The sequence below is a fragment of the Mobula birostris genome, chromosome 4 (assembly GCF_030028105.1).
Source record: "Mobula birostris isolate sMobBir1 chromosome 4, sMobBir1.hap1, whole genome shotgun sequence".
In the NCBI taxonomy this organism is placed as follows: Eukaryota; Metazoa; Chordata; class Chondrichthyes; order Myliobatiformes; family Myliobatidae; genus Mobula; species Mobula birostris.
In genome coordinates this window covers 155810439-155834574 of record NC_092373.1, presented here as the reverse complement: position 1 = coordinate 155834574, position 24136 = coordinate 155810439, and the positions used below count along the sequence as shown (strand labels likewise).

The following is a 24136-nucleotide window of genomic DNA, read 5'->3' as shown; positions in this document are numbered from 1 at the left end:
AAATAGAGGTAGAAGTAATTTTTTTTTGGAATTCTAAACGCAAGAAGCAGCACTGATAAAGTCATTAGCCTACTGAAAAAAGCCGAGAAAGATGGACTCAGTAGGACTGTTCCAGATCCCATATGCAGAGCTGGAGCTCCCGTGAGTTCTATTTGAATTGAAGAAAGTTAAGTGGAGGTGAAGAAGTCCTCCAACGTGAGGACAAGTTCAGCCAGGTGCATTGGTGGAGGCCCCTCTTCAAGAAGGATGCAGACGTCCCTCAGACTGCCCTGGTGTCAGATAGAGATATTGCTAGGTTTTACACTCTCTGTAAAAATGAGCCAGTTAAAACCAATTAAAGGAGGAGGTCTCAAAAGTGTCCAGAGGGGAGAGAAGATGTAGTCTAAAGGAAGGCCACTTCCCCACCCCCACTTTCCTATCTAATTGTCGATTCCTTTACACTTCAAATCGAAACTCCAACAGGAGCAGGAAAACTACAAAGCGAGATCTGCACACATGCCGATTATTATGTGTGGGGTGAAATGGTCTAGGAAACCTCTCTCAAAGGAGCAAGAACTTCACATCAACATTAATATGAAGATTGAAGCTTGTCCCTATTGTCCCTCATTGAATATACCCAATCTGAATTGTAAAATGAGTGCTCATGACTGTTAAGCAGCTGTTCAATGTAGAATTGAGTCAGAGAATACAATGTAATGATTTTTATTATAGCAGCACGATTTAATTTTAATGAGGGAGATAGGAGAAGATTGCCCAGAGGCATGAAGCAAGGGGATCAAATCATAAAAAATGACAGCTAAGTACGAACAGTGAAGTGGCAGAGAATGATAGGCATAATTATCTCCATCTTTTCCAATAATTCCATCACTTTAGGCAGTTTAACAAGAGTCCAGCGCTAGATTACTTCCTCCTCAGTATGAAAAACAAAAAAGAATCTGCTTTAAAATTTACTTATTCTCCTCAACAACCTTGTCTATCCTACAGCTAGAATGAGGCACATCGCTTACAGCCGCAGAGAATGATCCTCTGACGTTGCTAGTGGATGGACAGAATTAATTATATCACTGGTAGTGAGAAACATACAGACCATAGGAACGTCACAGTCTTCCTAGCATCTTTTTGAGAAGAAATAGGTGGTTCGGTTGCGCTATTTTTATGCACCACACAAGCAAGTTAATTTTAGAAAGTCGTTTGATTCTACACCAATTTCTCCTGCTCGAACTTTACTTGTATCACTGTCCTGTTCCATACTGAAGCACAAACGAGTTATCTGTCTCCAGACAGTATCATTCTGTAACAGTCTACAAGATAAATTAGCCTGTCAGAAGAAAGCTTATGTCCCTGTTCAGCAACTCTCCCAAGAATCTACCAACAATTAGAAGCTGGTTAAGGGATGATTGACCACAAATCAATGTTGATACTGTGATGAGCAGAGTTGTCAGGGGAACTGAGTTCTTGGGAAATTACTTCTTGGCTGCATGCTACTTCTTTGTCCATAATCTAAACTAGGTTTACTCAACGTATTTCAAATTATTCTTGAAGCCAAGAATAAAACAGAAGCTAAGCCTCAGCTAAAAGGATTCTCAAACTATTTAATTTTAAGTTTTGCATCTGGGGTTTAGAGGGTAAACAGCTTCAAGCTCCTTGGCATCCACATCACTGAGGACCTCACGTGGTCTGTACACACAAGCTGTGTGGTGCAAAAGGCACAACAGCGCCCCTTGCACCTCATACAGTTGAGGACGTATGGTATGGGCCCCCAAATCCTAAGGACTTTCTACAGGGGCACAATCGAGAGCATCCTGACTGGTTGCATCAACTGCCTGGTATGGGAACTGAACCACCTTTAATTGCAGGATTCCACAGAGAGTAGTGCAGACAGCCCAGCGCAGCTGCAGTTGTGAACTTCCCATGATTCAGGACATTTACAGAGACAGGTGTGTTAAAAGGGCCCGTAGGATCACTGGGGACCCAAGTCATCCCATCCACAATCTATTCCAGCTGCTACCATCCAGAAAGCAGTACCACAGCATAAAAGCCAGGACCAACAGGCTCCGGGACAGTTTCTTCCACCAGGCCATCAGACTGATTAACTCATGCTGATTTGAGTGTATTTCTATGTTACACTGACTGTTCTGTTTATTAGAAATTACTAAGATTGCACATTACACATTTAGACGGAGATGTAACGTAAACATTTTTACTCATGTATGTAAAGGATGTAAGAAATAAAGTCAATTTATTCATTCATTCTGAAAAAAACTCAAATGGGATTGATGGACCATGAAGTCTGCTACGTGTGATCAGCACAAATCGTCATCGTAGACCATAAGACCCTCAACCCTATTCTCCGGCCTCGCCCCCATAATCTTTGAAGCCCTTATTAATCAAGAACCTATTAACCTCTGCTTTAAATGTACCCATTGACCTGGCCTCCACAGCAGTCTGTGGCAATGAATTAAACAGATTCACCACCATCGCGCTGAAGAAATTCAGCCTCATCTCTGTTCTACAGGGATATCCTTGATTCTGAGGCTGTGTCCTCTGGTCCTAGATTCCCCAACTCCTCTCCACATTAACACTATTTAAGCGTTTTATGTGCGAGATGAACTCCATGGATAAAGCAGCAAGAACTGCACAACAACTTCAGTAATTAAACTGGAACCACATCCATACCGCTTCTCAACAAATATATCTAACCTGAATTGAAAATGCAACACACGTGCCGATGTGAGCTGTTCAATGCAGAGATGAGCCAGAAAATACGATTTAGTTGTCGTTATTGGACAGCACAAATTAATTTGTTCAAACGTCTAGCAAAAACAACTATTCATGACTAAGGTTTAAAGTACGTGCTGCTCTGCTATCCACCCAAGTGAATTAACAAGAAGGTGACTCACAAAATTCCATTACAGGTTCTTAAAGACTGTCTTAGTTATCACAGCTTTGAAGACTGTTTACTAAACATGCCAAATCTTTTCTTCCAATTCCTGCAGATTGATTACTTTTTTGAAATGTCACTAAAGCAGATGATCTATCCTAAATAACATTGCTGCTTAATTTTTCAGAAGGCCTTTTTTTTTAAATATGTGAAGAGATTTTCCATGGGATCTCTATTTATGGGAGGATACAAGAGGTTTCAACAAGACCAACTTACTTTTTTTCTCATATCCAACACCTGCAGGTTTATCTAGCACAGGGGTCCCCAACCTTTTTCGCACTGCGGACCGGTTTCATATTGACAATATTCTTGCGGACCCGCCGACCGGGGGTGGGGGGGGGGGGGGGTGTTGCCAATTGACAGGAGTAGTAGTCAAATACACTGGGTTTACCCCGAGAAAGACTACAATGACCATGAAGCCTTGCGCGGGCACCAGTACGCATGCGTACCTTGCGCATGCGTGTACAATTTTTTTTCCGCAAATCGTTTTTGGCGATTCTTTTCGGTGTGGGGGGGGGTGTTAATCACGACCAGAATACAGATGATAATTAGCTAGTACACTCAATTTTGTTTCTAAAAGGGTTTATCTAACGAATTTAATATTAAACACACAGCACATATTTTCCTCGCATGAATATAGTGATAAGTCAATTATTAGGGGAGGACAGGGGAGCTTGAAGTAAGTGTTGAACGAACTTCCAGTAGAAGTGGTAGAGGCAGGTTCGATATTATCATTTAAAGAAAAATTGGATAGGTATATGGACAGGAAAGGAATGGAGGGTTATGGGCTGAGTGCAGGTCGGTGGGACTAGGTGAGAGTAGCGTTCAGCACGGACTAGAAGGGCAGAGATGGCCTGTTTCCATGCTGCAATTGTTATATAGTTATATAAGTCAATAGCATCATAACATTTTAAGTATTGTTTGGATATTAAACACATATTTTCCCCGTATGAACATATAAAATCATTGCAACACACCAATATCGCTGAAACAGTGGGAGCCCTGGGATTGTTTTCCTGCAACAAGACTGTCCCATCGAGGGGTGACGAGAGACAGCGATACTCGAACAGGGTCTCTTATGTCCAGTCTATTCCGCAATTAAGTTTTCGTTGCATTCATTGCAGAGACACATTGGAAATGGAAGCAACGTTTTCAGTGCTTTCGTGGCTATCTCAGGATATTCAGCCTTGACTTTGATCCGGAATGCTAGCAGAGATGTTATGTCAAACATACTTTTCAGCCCGTCGTCATTTGCAAGCTCGAGGAGTTGATCTTCTTCCCGCGCTGAAATGGATGACGCGCGGGTAATGGCCTCGCATGCGTAATGGCTCAACAGTGGGCGTGACAGGGAATGAGGAAAGGTGCAGCTGACTCCTATTGCCAAATCATATCGTTTCCTCACGGCCCAGTAGTGCATGCTCTGCGGCCCGGTGGTTGGGGACCGCTGATCTAGAAGAACCAGCCTGTGTGCAGATCAACAACAATTGCCCTCCTAAACCTCTGACATCTTTTATCGGAAGTAAAAGCTCTACCTTCTCCCCTAAGTCACAAGGACACTGGCAGTGAAATAAGTTACCATCACTGGATCAAAATCCAAGAATTTCCTGTCCTTCACCTCAGACAAGAAAGGTGGGCAGTAAGGGCTGACCATGCCTGTAATGCATATTCCACATTCCATTTCTTTTAATAAATGGTAATAAAACAGATTATCCACATCAATATCACCCTGTGCTTGAGATACTTAATTATCCATAAAGTGTATTGGAACATGCTGAAATGACAGAGGATAGATGCATGTAATTTCTTTCCTCTAAATCAGCAGTTTTTTTCTCAGAGGTTATTCACTTAATGTTTGCCACCTCCAACAAAGATTCTGACATTCATCGAACTGAGAGGCTAGTAAGATAGAATTTTGGTTGCTCTGGGTTGCTGTTGCTTTGCTCTGTTCCTTAATGTGACCATTCCAAAACTAATCTTCTAATTAAAGATTTCCTGCAGAGTATACTGTGTACAGCCAGAATTAATGCACTATAACAATTCCACCCCTCCATCCAACAAAAGCAAAAGCAAAATGGTACACATGTTGGAAATCTGAAATGAATATAGATAATTCTGGAAATATTCAGCAGGTCAGCCAGCATCTGTGGAGAAGGATACAGGGTTAACATCTCAAGTCAATGTCATTTCATCTAAAACATTTTAAGCGTGCCCTCTGCATGGTTCTGGAGGGAACAAATTCATTCAAATAGAGCCTGTTGCGCTGAAATCTGGAAAATAGATAGGATGAATCTTTAATGGACAGTGCTTTTATAAATTTATAGTCAGTGACTACAATGTCTTACTTTTTTACCAGTCTGATGAAGTCGGCAATGTGCAGAGCGGCTGTGTTCAGCAGATACCTCCTGTTGTCAACACTGCGTTGTATTCTTTTTGCTAGATCTCTCTTAATAGCTAGACTCTCTTCAAGCAGTTTTCTCTGGAATGCCAGCTGATGGTCCATCAGCATCTCCAGCTGAAACTATAAAAAGTGAACAAGATTCACTACCAACATAAATTCAGCAGGTCAGGCAGCACCTATCAGGTCTCCCCTCAGTCTCCAAAACAACCAGGCTCTTAATAATAATAATAATAATAATAATAATAAATGTATTAATCCCTAGTGGGAGAAATTCCTAGTGGCAGCAAGATTTAAAAAACACACTTAGCAGTGTGCAGATTTAACTAATAATAACAACACACATAACAATAATGTACCAATGTGCAATACTGTGCAATAATAATGTACAAAATAATAAAGCAGAGACTGTTGTACTATGATGTGTGTTCACCTGTTGCACAGAGATGAGCTGTTGTATCTGCTTATTGCATTTGTTAGGAAAGATTTTCTGTAACGAAGCTTATGACAGCAGAGCTGAATGAGTCTGCTTGAAAAGGTGCTCTGCTGCTTGTTCCATCGGTTATGAAGATGATGTGCCAGATTGTCCATAATGGATAACAGTTTGTTTAATGACCTCCACTCCACCACTAACTCAAGAGAGTCCGGATTGTAGCCAAGGATGGATCCAGCCTTTTTGATAAGTTTACTTAGACTTCTTGCATCACCAGCACTGATGCTGCTTCCACAACATAAAGCTGCAAAGAAGACTGCACTCGCTACAACAGACTGGTAAAAGATCTCCAACATCCTGCTGCACACATTGAAGGATCTCAGTTTCTTTAGAAAATGGAGTCTGTTTATCCCCTTCTTGTAAACAGCCTTGGTGTTTATTTATTATTCACTGAGTTACTGTGTGGACTAGGACCTTCCAACCCTTCGAGCCAGGCTACCCAGCACCCCTGTTATAACCTTAGCCTAAACACAGGACAATTTACAGTGACCACTAACCTACTAACCAGTACATCTTTGGACTGTAGGTAGAAACTGGAGCAGTCCGAGAAAAGCCAATGCATTCAGACTCCTTACGGAATTTAACTCTGAACTCTGGTGCCCCAAGTTGTAATAACCACTACGCTACTGTGGATAGGTCGGAGCAATAAAGACAAATCTTCAACTTCTTGTGATATCTCAGACTTTCTAATCCAGGAAATATCCTGATAAACAACCTAAAAAGTCTTTCCTAAACTTCCACATTTTTCCTGTAATGGTTGGCCAGAAACACACACAATACACCAAGTGTGGCCAAACCAAAGTCTTACGTATCTGCAAGTATAATCATCCAATGCTGTGGAAAAAATATTGGAGCAGAAAGGCACCCCATAAAGGGAAGTGCCCAAAGAAATTTTAGGAATAATGTTTAACAATCTGGAACTGGCTTTTCTAGCATTTTACCTAGGGAGCAATCATTTTTCAATGCAAACCATGAAAACAGCCTTACTTTGATCTTAGGTCTTTCCGTATAGGACAACTTATGCTCATATTAAATCAGCCATAGTACAACCAGATTTGCAACCTCAAAAACATTTATGCCATTGAGATAAAAACAGACAGTGCTGGAAATAATAAATTGTAGGTTTTCGCAAATGAAATGACCTGAGATATTTTATGTTTAAGAAAAACTGTAACAACTATTTTATTGTACTACTAAACCTAAACAGAAAGCACGGTAACTGAAGTTCATGTAATTACATCATCATGTCAGACCAGCCTCTTCAAGTGAACCCCAACGCAATGTTGGTAGTTGTCAATTATGTACATTTCCACCAGTTACATTACCCTACACAGGCCTCCCCTGACTTCACTAACACCAGCATTGTCAGCCTATCTAGAGCTCGGGTGCACCGCCCAGCTCGGGTCCTATAGTCATGGGTGGAAGAAGTGGTGGTGTCTCTGACTCATTCTGAGGTGTGCTGACAGGCTTATGGTCATGTTGTGACAGGGGCATGGCAGCAGAATTCCCTAAATCTTGGTGGGCCAGTTTAAGACGATCTACCGAAACACATTTACGCTTACTCCTCCTATCTATGATCAAAGTCTTTTCTCTCCATTCCAGGCTGCGGAACGGGCCATCGTAAGGGAGCCCAAGGGACTGTCGGTACGCATCATGGCAGAAAGCAAACGAAGAGGAATGTAAGTCAACAGGAACTCAAGAGTGCAATATGGCATGAATTGAATTTACTGAGGAGAGTGGAACGCTGTTGAGAGGTCGTGGCATGGGGAATAAAGTCACCAGGCACTCATAATGGCTGCCTGTATACCAACTCAGCTGCGGATCCTCTCTCTTTTGGAACTATTTTGAGCCCCAGCAGGACCCACAGGAGACAATCATGCCAACACTCATCTGTCAGGGAAGACCTCAGTGCAGCCTTTAAGAAACGGGGAAACCACTCATTCGCACAGGCCATTGGACTGCAGATGATACGCCGCGGTGTGATGTAGCCTAATGCTGAAGTTTTAGGCCATCGCAGCCCAGAGGTCTGATATGAATAAGGATAGTGGTCAGAGGAAATATCAGATGGGGTGCCAAACTGAGCAACCATGGTAATGAGGTGTGTGAAACTGTGGGAGTGGGGAAGAGGCATCAACAAGGTCCAAATTGACACGGTCAAACTGTCGCTCAGGGACCTGAAAAGGTACCAATAGTGCCTGAACAGGAGAACTAATTTTTGCCTGCTGGCTCTCCACACAGGCTGCAGTCCAGTCGTGTACGTCTTTTTTAAGGCCATGCGACACAAATTTTAGTGCGACATGTTTCCATGAGGCCATCTGGCCTGGACGCAGGGGTCCATGTATAGAGTCAAAAACAGTCCTTGACCGGGGGGGGGGTGGGTGCGAGAGCGACTTATTGAGACATCACACAGGAGAGAAACCCCAGCTTCCCCAAATTAAAAGTCAGGAAACCACAGGCCCCTGACACCTGTTTGGTAAGCCTGGACCTCTGGGTTAGTAGCTTCATTCGCTGCCATAGTCAACCCCTGTGTGTAGGTCCTCAATGGCTGTCCGTGAGAGGCAATCAGCCACAGCATTACTTTTCCCCTTGGTATGTTGTACATCAGTTGTGAACTCTGATATGTAGGCCAGGTGATGTTGCTACTGTGCTGAACAAGGGTCTTATAGTTTGGCCATCGTGTGCACGAGGGGTTTGTAATCAACAAACACTGTGAAATGGCAACCGTCGAGAAGAAAACAAAAATGATGGACGGCTAGACAGAGACAAAGAAGCTCACAGTCAAAAGTGCTGCACTTCATTTCAAGGAAGGGAGCTGCTTGCTGAAGGTGGAAAGCGGCTGTCACAAGCTTCCGACCGACTGTTCGTGCACAGCACACACAACATAGTCTGAAGCGACAGTAGTAATGGCTATAGGTGTGATGGGGAGTGGGTGCGCCTGTAGGATCACATTAGAAAGAGCTTGTTTGGTGTCATCAAATGCCCTGGCCATGTTCGCTAACCAGTCAAACATGTAATTAGGGGTACTGCCTTTAAACGTCCTATACAGGGGAAGCGTAAGTTCAATAGTTCGCAGAACGGAGTGATGATAGAAATTCACCATGCCTAAAAACTCCTGCAGTTTTTTTTGTAGTGCAGAACAGTAGGAAATCCATAAGTATAACGACTTTTGATGGGAGGGGTTTTGCATCTTCTGCAGAGATGCGGTGGCCAAGAAATTTAATGGTTGATAACCCAAACTTGCATTTAGCAAGGTTATTAATCAACCTGTGTTGACTTCAGCGCTTGTAAAGTATGTGGAAATGAGATACATGTTCGAATTCGGGTGCACTCATGACAAGTATGTCATCAAGGTAAACAAAAAGAAAGTCCAAGTCTTTTAATATAGAGTCCATCAGCCGTTGAAAAGTCTGTGCTGCATTTTTCAGCCCAAATAATTTGCACAGAAACTCAAGCAGGGTTATCACAGCCGTTTTGGGAATGTCCTCCCAACAAACAGGTACTTAATGGCAGCCCCTAACAAATTCGACTTTGGAAAAAAATAAATTTCTAGCTAAACATGCCAAAAAGTCCTGAATTTGTGGGACTAGGTAGCGATTAGGGGTGGCAACCTTGTTAAGGTGTCAATAGTCACCATGCGGGTGGCAACCACCATGGGATTTAGGGACCAGAGCCCAGAGGCTATTTGACCAGCATACAATGCCAAGTCTTTCCATGTTGGCACACCCAGCCTTCGCACTTTCTACTTTTCTGGGTCCAGTCTATGAGCGCGGGCACGGATTGGTGGGCCAGTTGTGGAAATGTGGTGCCCGACCTCATGTTTTGTGACTGTAGTGGGGAATGTGGGCTTGGTGAGGTTTGGAAATTCACCCAGCAGTCAAGTGAACTCACATGTGCTGGTGCATGCCCTTGAGAGTCAGTGTGGGGAACTTACGGGGGAGGACGGTAATGACCCAAAGTCATTGACATCCACAAGCCGGCAGTTCTTAAGATCAACTAACAGTCCTTGGGCCCACAGGAATCTGCACTGAGCAGAGTTCAACCCACTTTAGCCAGGATGATGTCCCATGTGTAACGTCGCCCACTGAAGCAGAGCGTCACCCGCTGTGTCCTGTCAGTCTGGATCCTGCTGCTGTTGGGGGCCTGCAGCAGAGTTTCATCGCTCTCTGCCTCCTCATCAATAGGCGATGCCAGCATCACACTCACTTGAGCACCTGTCTCACAGGAAGCATCTCATTGAAAGGGTGTCCATAATGGACAGAGGACATGCCTGGCAGCTGGAACCCACAGTGTTCACAGACCTGTGATGTTCTGATGTGCTGGCACTGTCGAAGCTGCAAGGCAGTTAGCACTTCCTCGCGTTCGTACCAAAGCAAGCATGGTAAGAACACAGGCTCGGATTTGTCTTTTTGGAGGCCTTGCTGACTGGGATTATTGAGGCAGGGAAAGGAGGAGTAATTATTCATCTCTGCCTGGCTGAGCATAGACAATCAGCCATATTAGCAAGTTCCCTATTGTCCTTCACAGGTGCATTAATGAGGGCTATGCGAACTTGATCAGGTGCATGAAGAGTTCTTAAAAAATAAAACAAGAGACGTTATTTCTCAAGAGAGATAGCATGTGGTCCATTAGCTCTGGCGGCTTAGCACCGCCAATGCTGGTGCAAGGAGAGCGACTGTTTGGCGCGTTCAGACTCCGATGTCCAAACTTCTGTATAAGGTGAGGTTTCAGAGATTGGTATTTATCATGTTCAGTCGGGTGTTCAAGTAGACTCATCATTCTCATAAGTCTTCAACTTATGTGCACATTTGACTGTTTAATTATAATTGGTCCTTACTGTTTTTCCTTTTCTTTAATGATTCTTCGGGTAAGGTGATGTTCATAAATATACTTTCTTTAGAATTGTATGGAGTGTAAAATCTGTTGCATCTTCCTGACGGGTAATTGCAGGGGGCAGTAAATCAGACAGCATTCACATAAACCAGCGTTTGGGTGGGGCAGACATCCCAACCTCACGGGTCTGGAGGGACCAAATTCATATACACCCTAGATGCATGGAGCCTGAGAAAGGGGGTTTCTTACCGCAGAGTCCAGTGGCTGTTAGCAACGGGTTAACAAGTCGCACTTCCAGAGATGCCCAGTAAAAAGGGCTTTCATGTACTTTGATAATAAATTAACATTGAACTTAAACTTTGTGTTATGACAGTGGTGTGCAGAAGAGTATGTCTGAATGCACAACACATCGATCCTCGAAGTGGAATGGCTGCAGCAGCAGGAGACCACAAACATACACTCAGAGGCCACTTTACCAGGTACAGGAGGTACTTAATAAAGTGCCACTCAGTGTAGTCTTGTCCAAAGCAGATCTCAGGAGATGTTAAAGTAGTAGCCTGAAATAAGTATTTAAAAAAAAGAGATACATAACTAATTTTAATGTTGTCAAGGAAGCCCAACTCAAGCTATTAATGAGATCAAAAGAGTTCAAGGCATCAAATCTTGTGCCAGCCAAGGAAAACATGATATAATCACAAGCATGCAAGTTACCTGGGAAAGGAGATGGATGGGAAAATACTGAACAATAACCGCAAGTCTTTGACACATCCACCATAAACCATCAATGGCAATTATGACACCTCTTTTATATGGCATTATGTTAAACTTTGTCAGGTTTTTGCTTGATGACACTCTTGTTTGCAGCATTACGAGGGGTCTGATTATGTCTATTTAAGTTGCTGTTACAATCTATTGATTTTCAATTCAGATGAAGCGATAAGGATACTGAGTAAACAACAGCGATCGAGATATAACATTGACAATAGGCTTAGGTGGATTTGCTAATTGGCAACATTTATTCAGCAACCTCAATCAACCAACTTCAACACTTAACTAACGTTCTTACCTTTTAGATGCCACAATATTTATCTTCAATGATATAGTACACCATCCAAAATAAAAAAAAACAACTCTTGCAGATATTTCATCCAGTTTTAGATAAATGTTGACTAACTTCCTTTGAAGTACCATAATTTGCCATAGTCATCCCACTGCCACTCTGTCACCCCTCGATGCATGAAAGCCATGAAATTCAAACATGGAAAGATGCAGCAACAATGTTAAAGTTTTCTACCTGAATGTGCCAACTTTCTTGCATAATTTGTCTGCTTGAAGTTGGATCTAATTCCTCCAGCCTGATGACCTCCTTCAGCTGGTCATAAATATTTTTCTGGAATTCCTGCCTCAGGCGTACCATCACTTCCCTTTGGGCTTGTGCAGAAGCTTCTTCGTGTGTCACCCAGAGCGAAGACTTCAAATGCTGCTGCTGCAACATGTGCAATTGTTCCAGATCCTTCCTCCACTGAGTGGCAATCTGAACAGATGTTAAAACAAATCATTAAAGCATTAGGATCAGGTCTCATTCACTGCTCTCAGACTTCTACTATTCCGTTCAAGTATTTTCCTTGCTCTGGTTTGGCAGGACCAAAATAAAAGAAAAATACAATAAGGTCCATAGACAGCAGTTCCATGGCAGAGCGGACACATACGTTGAAGCGTCAATTTCTTTTTCAACTAACTGAAATCACAAAATAAACACCACCAGCAGCACCTTCATTTTACAATTTTCCCCACTAACTATGACACAATGGGGTGACCAGCTTTATTAAAGAGCTATTAAATAACATAGGAATGGAATTCCTCAACAGAACACAAAGCCTATACAGAACAAAGCCTTACTAATAGAATGAAAGAAGACTAAATCATGCTGTCTTTGGCTACGTCTACAATAGATCGGATAATTTTGAAAACGCTGGTTTCAAGTAAAAGTGACAGGTGTCCACACCAAGCGTTTTTCAAAATATCTCCATCCACATTAGAACGGATATTTGGGCGAATCTCCTCCTACTGGGCATGCGCAGGACACACAGAAAACAAGCCAAAAGGAAATGGTATACTTGGCGCGCATTTGTCCGGTTACAGACTAGAAAAACTTTAAAGGAATTGCTGTTGGTTCTTGTGCAGGAGGACTTAAAACTAAAAAGCAACAAATACTCGAGCATATGGAGGCAACCAACAGGGAGTTCACAGACAGTATGACCCGGCTGATGACGAACACTGAAAAACTGACCAACTCTGTTGCAGTAACAAAACACCTTGTTAAATGTATAAAACATGTCTGCATCAGTGTTACCTTGTGCTCCATACAATGTTACATTAGGCTGTTACACATCTATTGTCAGAGAAGTACTTGCATAAACAGGTAAACCACCTTCAAACAAGCAAGGACAGAAAACAGGGCAAAGTGAATATACTTATTTATTCAGTAAGCTATGGGTCAAAGTATTTGGTGGGTACATTTCTAACTCTTCTGGTTGTAGTCTCGTTGCCGTCTGTTCTGAAATTGTTAGGTTGTGTGAGGGGTTGCGTTCAAGACAACAATGAAATGCCACGCTGCTGCCATCTGTTCTGGGACGTCATGAGAGTGTTTTTAAATAGTCAAAAGAGCTCACTTTACAATTTGACTCTCACGCTGTTCACATTGACTGCGCATTATAACAGCCGTCCAGCAGTGCTTGCGCAGTACCAAGCAGAAGCAGAAAAAGCATAACAACAGGAATTCTGCAGATGCTGGAAATTCAAGCAACACACATCAAAGTTGCTGGTGAAATCAGCAGGCCAGGCAGCATCTCTAGGAAGAGGTGCAGTCGACGTTTCAGGCCGAGACCCTTCGTCAGGACTAACTGAAGGAAGAGTGAGTAAGGGATTTGAAAGTTGGAGGGGGAGGGGGAGATCCAAAATGATAGGAGAAGACAGGAGGGGGAGGGATAGAGCCAAGAGCTGGACAGGTGATTGGCAAAAGGGGATACGAGAGAATCATGGGACAGGAGGTCCGGGAAGAAAGACAGGGGGGGGACCCAGAGGATGGGCAAGAGGTATATTCAGAGGGACAGAGGGAGAAAAAGGAGAGTGAGAGAAAGAATGTGTGTATAAAAATAAGTAACAGATGGGGTACGAGGGGGAGGTGGGGCCTAGCGGAAGTTAGAGAAGTCCATGTTCATGCCATCAGGTTGGAGGCTACCCAGGCGGAATATAAAGTGTTGTTCCTCCAACCTGAGTGTGGCTTCATCTTTACAGTAGAGGAGGCTGTGGATAGACATGTCAGAATGGGAATGGGATGTGGAATTAAAATGTGTCGCCACTGGGAGATCCTGCTTTCTCTGGCGGATAGAGCGTAGATGTTCAGCAAAGCGGTCTCACAGTCTGCGTCGGGTCTCGCCAATATATAAAAGGCCACATCGGGAGCACCGGACGCAGTATATCACCCCAGTCGACTCACAGGTGAAGTGTTGCCTCACCTGGAAGGACTGTTTGGGGCCCTGAATGGTGGTAAGGGAGGAAGTGTAAGGGCATGTGTAGCACTTGTTCCGCTTACACGGATAGGTGCCAGGAGGGAGATCAGTGGGGAGGGATGGGGGGGACGAATGGACAAGGGAGTTGTGTAGGGAGCGATCCCTGTGGAATGCAGAGAGAGGGGGGGAGGGAAAGATGTGCTTAGTGGTGGGATCCCGTTGGAGGTGGCGGAAGTTACGGAGAATAATATGTTGGACCCGGAGGCTGGTGGGGTGGTAGGTGAGGACCAGGGTAACCCTATTCCTAGTGGGGTGGCGGGAGGATGGAGTGAGAGCAGATGTACGTGAAATGGGGGAGATGCGTTTAAGAGCAGAGTTGATAGTGGCCCCACCTCCCCCTCGTACCCCATCTGTTACTTACTTTTATGCACACATTCTTTCTCTCACTCTCCTTTTTCTCCCTCTGTCCCTCTGAATATACCTCTTGCCCATCCTCTGGGTCCCCCCCCCTTGTCTTTCTTCCCGGACCTCCTGTCCCATGATCTTCTCGTATCCTCTTTTGCCTATCACCTGTCCAGCTCTTGGCTCCATCCCTCCCCCTCCTGTCTTCTCCTATCATTTTGGATCTCTCCCTCCCCCTCCAACTTTCAAATCCCTTACTCACTCTTCCTTCAGTTAGTCCTGATGAAGGGTCTCGGCCTGAAACGTCGACTGCACCTCTTCCTACAGATGCTGCCTGGCCTGCTGTGTTCACCAGCAACTTTGATGTGTGTAGCAGAAAAAGCATTGTTTCTATGGTGTTGTCATGACAGCGTTTTTAAATCTCTCCGTTTACCTCGTCCACACTACAACTTGCAACAATTGTTTTCAAATTTACACACTCTGGAGAGTGTTTTAGAAAAGCTCCGTTTTCGGGGGATGAAAACACTGTTTCAGTGTGGACGGAGGGTCATTTTCCAAATTATCCAGCTTAGTGTGGACGTAGCCTTAGTTAAACTGTTTACTGTATATTCTATTTGGTGAGGTCTTTTTCTTCTTCCAAGGCAGTCCTTCACAATTGAGGATGACTTCTGTTCTGCGGGTTCTCAGGTGGCCGATGAGGCAGCTGAGTGGGTAGATTATGAGATGGTAGACTTCTTGTGCCAATTACACAGGATGGTCATACGTGATAAAGCTATGGAGAAGGAAACAGGCCTGTCGGCTCTCTATGTTCACGCCAACCATCTGATTAATCTGCGATGCCCTCACAACTCTGCAACGTTTTACTCCGCTCTCCTCGGCACTGAAGCCGAGGCTGTGAGGCTGCTCTGACTGCTGCACCCTTCACGCCTGTAGGTTTCACAGTGATTTACCCCGCTATGTGTTGAACTGAGACCAAGGCTATGGGCCTACACTGGCTACTCCAGGTTTCAGGTCTATTGACTCAGTTTGGTTCTGGATGCTATTGCATGCTTTAACTGCTTGAATGATTTGTGTTTTTTCCCCTCTTTCTCTGCACATTGGGTGTTGGTCTTTTTTTTTAAATTGGGTTCATTTGGGTTTCATGCTTTGTGGCTGCCTGTAAACAGGCGAATCTCAAGGATGTATAATTTATACTTACTTTGGTAGTAAATGTGCTCTAAACTTCAAAGGTCCTAAGGAGACAAGCTAAATATTGAAAGGTTTCTAGTGCAGCGAGAGGCTAAAATGAGAGGACGCAGTTATCAGAAAAGGACACAGTCGTTGAAAACTGAGCTGCATTGGAAATTCCTCTGATGGAGAGTCGTGACTTTCTAAAGGCTAGAATATTGGAAGTATTTAAGGAGAATGTGGATGGGCTTTAAAAGACCAGGAAATTGAGAGCTATGAGGAACTGGTACTGTTAAGGCTTCGGGCAGATCTGCCATAATCATATTGAATTGTGCAGTGTGGGTTTCAGGGTCCAAGTAGCCTACTCCTATCTTCTTGTGTCCTTGGATACACAAACATCCTCACGTAGGCTGGTTAATGCATCACTCCAGACTCATCAACATGATAACATTTCAATAGTTTCCTGAACTGCATTGTACAGTATACTGGACCCAGTCTGAGGTGACTTGCATAATTACTCTATTCAATATATTATTTACAATACATTCCACACCCCATGAACAAATTAAACATCTAGTTTTTTTGCCAATTAATACCAGTCTCTATTTTCTGGTTACAAATCCATTTGGCTGAGTTAATCCTTAGTTAACCTATCCAAAACTCTCAGGATTTTGAACAAATTTTCAATCTATTCTTTTAGTTCTTTCTGGTCTAATTTGACTCTAGCTTCTCCATCCATCCCTGGCACTAATTCAGAATATTTCTTCTGCAGTCTGTCTAAAAACTTCCAGATCTAATGCAGGCTTTATAAAGATTAAGCACAACTTCTTTGATCTTTGCTCCAAATTAGCTTGCATAATTTTTCAGTAAATGTCATCTGCTACGTGCCTCTCCCTTTTACCAATGTATCTCAGTGCACTCAATGTGAGATTGTCACCCCTCTTTCGTTTTTGACATTTTTGCTTTTAAAAACTTTTGGAATTTTGCCCAATATATTCAAGTTTAGCAGATCAATATTTATCAAAAAGAGCTGTGATCCTACTACCAAAGTCTAGGGAATATCATTATAAATCTCCCACCCGTCTTTTCATATTCATGTAGCCACAGTGACTTCATTCCCATGGGCTTTAATTCTGCAAACAGCTGTTGAAAACCCATGTACGCATAAACTATTACTTCATCAAAATATTCATTCAAACATGATTTGTCTTTCAATGAATATTTCAAACACTCATCTGTACTTCTCCAGATGCCAATTAATTTTGTCCCAGATTATTGCCTACAAAAGCTTAGACTGACTGGTCTGTACTTGCTGTATTTATCATCACTGCTCTTTAGAAGACAGAAAATAGACTTTTCAATTTTCTAATCCTGAAGCTGTCAACTTTTAAATCCTCCATTTTTATCTGTTTATATTTTCCTGGCCAATATTGCATCTACCTCTTCCATTATTGTAGCATTGGCAGCCACTTACAAGCATGGCCAGTACACAATTTAGTTCATCAGCTCTTCATTAAGATAACTCTTTTGACTTTTTAAGCAGGCATACTTTACTCTCTTAATCTACATATATTCAAATGACTTTCGAGCTGTATGTTAGATCCAAATAATGTTGATTTTCCTTTTAATTTCTATTTCATTTCTCAGATCTTCTGTCCTGGGGGGGGGAAGGGGGAGGTGTGTGTGTGTGTGTGCACACACACACGCAGGAAGGCAAGGGACTTGTTTTACTGTTGCTGTTGTTGTTGCTTGGGTGTTCTGCGAACAATGCGGGTATGGTATGTTGGCACCTGAACATGTGGTGACACTTGTGGGCTGCCCCAGCACATCCTTGCATTGTGCTGGCTACTAACACAAATGTTTCGATGTACGTGTGATTCTGAATCTGTATTTGGGTTCATGTTTAACTCTTCAATCATGTTGCTTCTTTTTGACGTACTATCCATAAGTGCTGAAGATGGACTCAACCCTGCTTTTCCCTCTCCTTCCTTTACTCCCAGACATTCGCTCTTCGCTCCATCTCTTATTGGACAGAAGATACAAAAGCCTGAAAGCAAGTACCACCAGGCTCAAGGACAACTTTTATCTTGCTATTCTAAAATTTTTGAACAATCCCCAAGCACGATAACATGGATTCCTAACCTCACAATCTACCATATTATGGGCTTGCAGCTTATTTTCTGCCAGTAATGCACTTCCTTTTTAACTGTAACATTTTATTATGTATTCTGTTATTGCATTCCCTCACATCTCCCTCAATGATTTTTGTAATGAAGTGATCTGCATTTAAAATGAAGTTTTTCACAGTCCCTCCAAACATGCAACAATAAAAAACCAATATACTAATTTAACCAGTTTACCTTAAAAAGGCTTTATTTGTTCTCACAATTGAAATTAGTACCTAAAGTTGAAAAAGACGGGAGGAGAAGATGGCGGCGCACCTGCGCGTACACAGCCCTCCGGTGAAAAATGATATTGTATCTGTTAAATAGGGGCCGTGGGCAATTCTGCTTTGATGGAGAATGGACGTGAAAGCACAAAGGAACATCTGGAGAAATTTCTGAAACACTCATTCACTGCTGTCATTACTGCGCAGTCGGGAATCTTTCAGAGGGTAATCCTCAAAATCCCCGGCCTTGCCTGCTTTTGGCGACCGAGAAGGAGGTCAAATCGTTCGGACAGAGACGCCGCTCAGTACTCGGTGTCGGAGAGCTGATCAGAACTCAAAGTTTTTGGATGACTCAAGAGTCGGATTGTGGTCGGCGTGGGAGAGTTTTTCTTCCTTCTCCCGTCTGCGTGAGATGTGGGACATTTGAGAGACTTTGAACTTTACTGTGCTCATGGACTTCTTCATCAAGTTATGGTATTGTTGCACTGTTGTAACTATATGTTATAATTATGTAGTTTTGTCAGTTTTTTCAGTCTTGGTCTGTCCTGTGTTTTGTGATATCACACTGGAGGAAATATTGTATCATTTCTTAATGCATGCATTACTAAATGACAATAAAAGAGGACTACGTGTCTTCATAATCTAAAAAAAACTGTTTTCCCAAGATTTTTCAAATTCTTCAAAAGTGGATTGCAAAAACACAAATGTGAAGAAGTCCTTACTTAATAAGGAGGGAGACGTGAAGTAGTCAATTTAAGTTAGTTAGTTTAACATCTGCTTTAGGTAAATTTGAGGGCAGGGTGGAAGCTGGTGAAGTTGATGAGCTCTGCATGCGTCCAGGAAGCAGCACCAATGCAGTCGTCCATCAACCAGAGGAAGAGTTACAAAGTTATAGGCTTGGGGCATAGACTGTTCCATGGGTAGGCTTGGAACATGGTAAAGAGAGTACATAGAACTACAATACCACGTAGTAAAGAGAACTTTTGGCACATTGGTCATCATAAATCAAAGTATTAAGTACAGGAGTTGGGACGTCATATCGAAGTTGTATAAAGCGTTGGTGATACTAATTTGGCGTATTATGAGCAGTCCTGGCCAACTACCTATAGGAAAGATATTAATAAGATTGAAAGAGTGCAGAGAAAGATGGAAAGTTCGAACAGGTTGAGACTTTATTCCCTGTTGCGTAGGAGAATGAGGGGGAGATTTGATGGAGGTATACAAAATTACGAGGGGTATAGATCAGGTAAATGCAAGCAAGCTTTTTCCACTGAGGTTAAATGAGACTTGAACTAGAAATCATGGGTTAAGGGTGAAAAGTGAAATATTTAAGGGGAACTTCTTCACTCAGAGGACGGTTAAGAGTGTGGAACAAACTATCAGCACAAATGGTGGATGTGGGTTTGATTTCAACATTCAAAAGCAATTTGGATAGATATATAGATGGGAAGGAAATGAAGGGCAATGATCCAGGTGTGGATTAATGGGAGTAGGCAGAATAATAGCTCAGCAGACTAGATGGGCTGAAGGCCTGTTTCTCTGTTATACTGTAGTATGACTCTGTAACTCTACACTTTATTGCATGATGAGGGTGGGAGCAGGAAGAAAAATCTGGGATGTCAAACTGCAATTGTGAGGCGATCTCTCATTTGAGTGATATCCTTGCACTGGAAGCAGTGCAGGCAAATTTCATTGTTTGTTCCATGGGAATTACTCTCTTAATTGAGCAAACCCATTTTCACTGTAAAATTTTCTTCTCCCCTAAATTAGTGTATATTTGGAATCTTTGCTTCTGAGAGCTGAAAAGACTGTCACTGAACAAAAGAAATAGAACTTTTGAAATACATTGTGAAATCCAGAAACTGGAAGTACGAACTGCTAAATGATGGGGAAAGACCTTTCTGCAGCTATTACTTAATATCTGATTTGTGTGCTTGTAGAGTGTTTCTGCATGACAAACAAGACATCTCTCACAAATTTATAAGCAATTCAAACTTTTTCTGTCAACAAAAAGTTATTATAATACTTCCTGCTTGGTTTGACTTCCAACGCATTTACATGAACTAAGATTTGAACAAGAGACTGAAGAAGCTTTCTTATATTTCTGGACATTAAACAGGGTACAGTACATGTTGAAAACACAAGAAAGACAGCAGATGCTGAAAAGATAGAGTAAAACACACAGTCCTGATGAAGGAATTCAGCCCAAAAGATTGTTCATTTCTCTTCATAGATGCTGCCTGATCCATTGAGTTCCTCCAGCATTTTGTATTTGTGATCTCATTAAAACATAGAAAATGCTTATAGGGCTTGATAGAGTAGATATAAGGATAATGTTCCTTTTTTTTTACTGGGCTGCCTAGAAACAGTCTCAAAATAAAGTCCAGTCTACAATGAAATTTCTTTACTCAGCGAAGTGAGTTTTCTACATAAGAGGGCTGTAATTGCCTAGACGTCACACATACTTGTCAGAGTTAAATAGATTTTGCACATTAAGGGAATCAAGTGATATTTAGTAAGTGCAGGAAAATGAAGAAGGGATTAAAGATTGTCCATGATCTTATTAAATGGCAGAGCAGTCTCAGAGGTTGAATTACTCACTCCAGCATTTTTCTTGTTCAACTCTTCACTGGTTCAGTGGTCTGAGAACACCCTGTGGAAATTACTTTAGCTGAACATATGTGTAAACTGTAAAATCTCCATTCAGCCATGTCAAGGCCTTCGGCAAAGCTTAGGCTCTGGACTAAGTAAAAATTTTAATGAAGGCATTAAAAAGCAAGAAGATAGATATATTTAGTTCTGATGATGCAGTATGTTAGGGTAAATTTTAAAAATTAAGATGATTTAGGAAACAAAGAGCTTAAGGTTACCATGTCTAACGATAGGAGAGATTTGACAGAAAGAAATAATATAATTTTTACATAGATTTCTTCAATGGATGTGAGCAGCAAAATTTATGAACTATATTTAATTGATCCTCAATTAGGCAACTTGCTGGGTTCAATCTAGTTGTAGGGTTCAGGTCAGGGGTCACATGTAAGCCAGAACAGGTCTACATCAGAGATCTACTTATCTGATGGACAGTAGTTTTAGAACAGTCCAGTTTAGATGGTTTGCATTATTAAAATTATGAAGGAAAATCAGGCTTAATATCATTGACATATGTCAGTGATATTAATTATGTCAAGTTTCAGTGAGCCTTTTGGAGCTTTAGATAAATGGAGTTTGTTTTGAGTGAATATGCCCATACCACAATGTTATAATTGGCACTTATTGTTGTCCGCTTCTTGAGGAACCTTGAAATAAATTACCAATAATTACACAAACCCATCAGAAGTGCACAATTTAAATAATAGCAATGAGGTTTGCTGATAAATTTCACCAAGATGTTGTTTTATTTTGATTCCAGCTTACTCCCAACTCTTACTCCTCAAGATAATGACTCTTCCCTGAGATACAGCTGTAGGGGTATTATTGATTTTCTAATATTACTTTGCAGAATTATAAAGGTTAACAGAAACTGGGTACTGAGTATACATGTCAGTTACTGGAGTATAAAGGTGTATAAGGAATGAGCTCAATCATATCCTTAACCCATGTCCACACATGAGAACTTTCAGTGCAGAGTAGGAGTCAATATCAGAAATCATCCTGTATAATGGATGAGAAGTGGAAGACACAAGAGGTACTGCAGATGCTGGAAATCTAGAGAAATAGACACAATGTACTGCAGGAGCTCAGCGGGTCAGGTAGAATCTAAGGATGGGAATAAACAGTTAATATTTCAAGCCAAATCCTTTGAGACATTGAATGTGTTCTCCCAACATGACTCTGCTAGTGATTGGTTAAATGAACCGTCCATTAAGGTGGTGAAAATTTTAAAGGCATGACCTGCTATTATATAATCATCACATTTACCTTACCACTTCCAGCACTTGATTTATGGCTTTGGCATTTAAAAAGCTTCAAAACATTCAGTGCTGCAAATATTGACAAAATCTGTGACTAAACGGTATTACCAGGAATTAAGTGTGGCATTCCAAGAAACTGAGATGAAACAGACTAAAACAGGTTCAAGTCCAGTACAAATATATTATTCTGAGCCACAAGTTTTCATTGCGCAATTCACAGCAGTCAACACACTCTACGCTTTGCCATTTTCAAAAGGGTAAAGAGTGTTGAAAGACTGGGTAATGATGTTGGAGTAAGCGCCACTAAAATTAATTAAGACAAGGTGAACAACCTCTAACTTTTGGAAGGCTGCTGCCTGACGCCGGCCCCCTAGGCCTGAGTCAACATAGTAGTAGTTGCTCCCTAATAACAACACTCATGAATTGGGCATCCAAGCCTTCTCTTCCCATCTCAGCTAAAAATGCTTCAGAATGCAAGGCTTCGACAGTAATGGTAACTGTCAAGGAGGGCTGCCTTATTAAAAGTTGTAAGGAGGTGGAAAAGAGTTTGCAACTAGATTGACTGATGCTGTGGATGAATTAGTATGATCTGAACTGCAGGCAGTTTGTTTATATTTTTTGAAACATGAAACAGTTAATTATGGGCAGAATAAAAAGTCCAGTTCTGATAAAAATCCATTATAAAAATTGATTATAATAGAACAAAATAGAATCTACTAAAAATAATGACAATGGTGGAACAACTTTAGTTTTCAGATGAATCCCTTATAAATATGACATCTACAATATCAGGTACATGCATGGCGAGATGTAAATTTAACTTTAAAACAGTAAAAAATGTAGTGCTAATAAGATCATAAGACATAGGAGCAGAATTACGCCTTTTGGCCCATCAAGTGTGCTCCACCATTCATTCATGGCTGATCCTTCCCCCCCCCCTTTTCTTAACATAACCACATAACCTTTGCTGCTGTGTCCAATCAAGAACCTATAAAGCTCTGCCTTAAAAACACCCAATGATTTGGCCTCCACAGCTGCCTGTGGTAATAAATTTCTCAAATTCACCACCCTCTGGCTAAAGAAATTTCTCCACATCTGTGTTTTAAATGGACACCCCTCCCCCACTATTGGAAACATCCTTTCCACATCTACTCTGACTAGGCCTTTCAACATTCAAAAGGTTTCAATGAGGTCCCCCCTCATCATTCCAAATTACAGCAAGTACAGACCAGAGCTATAAAACGTTCCTCATATGATTCTAGGAATGAAAGGGTTATCATCCCTGTGAACCTCCTCTGAACCCTCTCCAATGCTAGTACATCTTTTCTAAGATGAGGAGCCCAAAACTGTTCACAATACTCAATGTGAGGCCTCACCAGTGCCATCAGCATCACATCCTTGCTCTTGTATTCTAGACCTCTTGAAATAAATGCTAACATCGTATTTGTCTTCCTCACCACAGACTCTACCTACAAGTTAACCTTTAGGTTGTTCTGCACAAGGACTCCCAAGATCTTCGCATGTCAGATTTCTGGATTTTCTCCCCATTTAGAAAATAGTCCGCACATTTATTTCAAATACCAAAGTGCATGACCATGTGTTTTCCAACATTGTATTTCATTTGCCACCCTCTTGTCCATTCTCCTAATCTGTTTAAGTCCTACCTGCTTCCTCAACACTACCTGCCCATCCACCAATCTTCATATCATCTGCAAACAAAGCCATCTATTCCATCATCTAAATCATTGATGTACAGCATTAAAAAGTGTTCCTAACACCAACCCCTGTGAAACACCACTAGTCACCAAAGCCACACAGAAAAAGATCCTTTCCATCCCACTCACTGCCTCCTACCAATCAGCAATGCTCTAACCATACCGATAATTTTCCTGTAATACCATGGGTTCTTAACTTGGTAAGCAGCCTCATGTGTGGCACCATATTCAAAGGCCTTATGAAAGTCCACATATACAACACTCACTACATCCCCTTTATCTATCCTATGTGTAATCTCCTCAAAGAATTCCAACAGGCTTATCAGGCAAGATTTCCCCTTAAGGAAACCATGCTGACTTTGTCCTATCTTGTCCTGTGTC

At 41.9% G+C, this 24136-nt stretch overlaps 1 protein-coding gene across 8 annotated transcripts in view; it reads right to left on the bottom strand.

Annotated features, from left to right (window-relative positions):
• The window catches only part of LOC140196681 (limbin-like), a 239638-nt gene that overhangs the window by 142580 nt on the left and 72922 nt on the right, over window positions 1-24136 (bottom strand). For all 8 annotated transcript variants that reach the window (XR_011885776.1, XM_072256298.1, XM_072256292.1 and 5 more), the window contains exons 11-12: window positions 11954-12193; window positions 5284-5459 (exon numbers count right to left, since the gene is read on the bottom strand). Coding sequence is in view for 7 of the 8 variants with exons in the window: in XM_072256298.1 (XP_072112399.1) it covers window positions 5284-5459; window positions 11954-12193 (416 nt within the window). In the remaining variant the exon portion in view is untranslated. The remainder of the gene's footprint in view (window positions 1-5283; window positions 5460-11953; window positions 12194-24136) is intronic.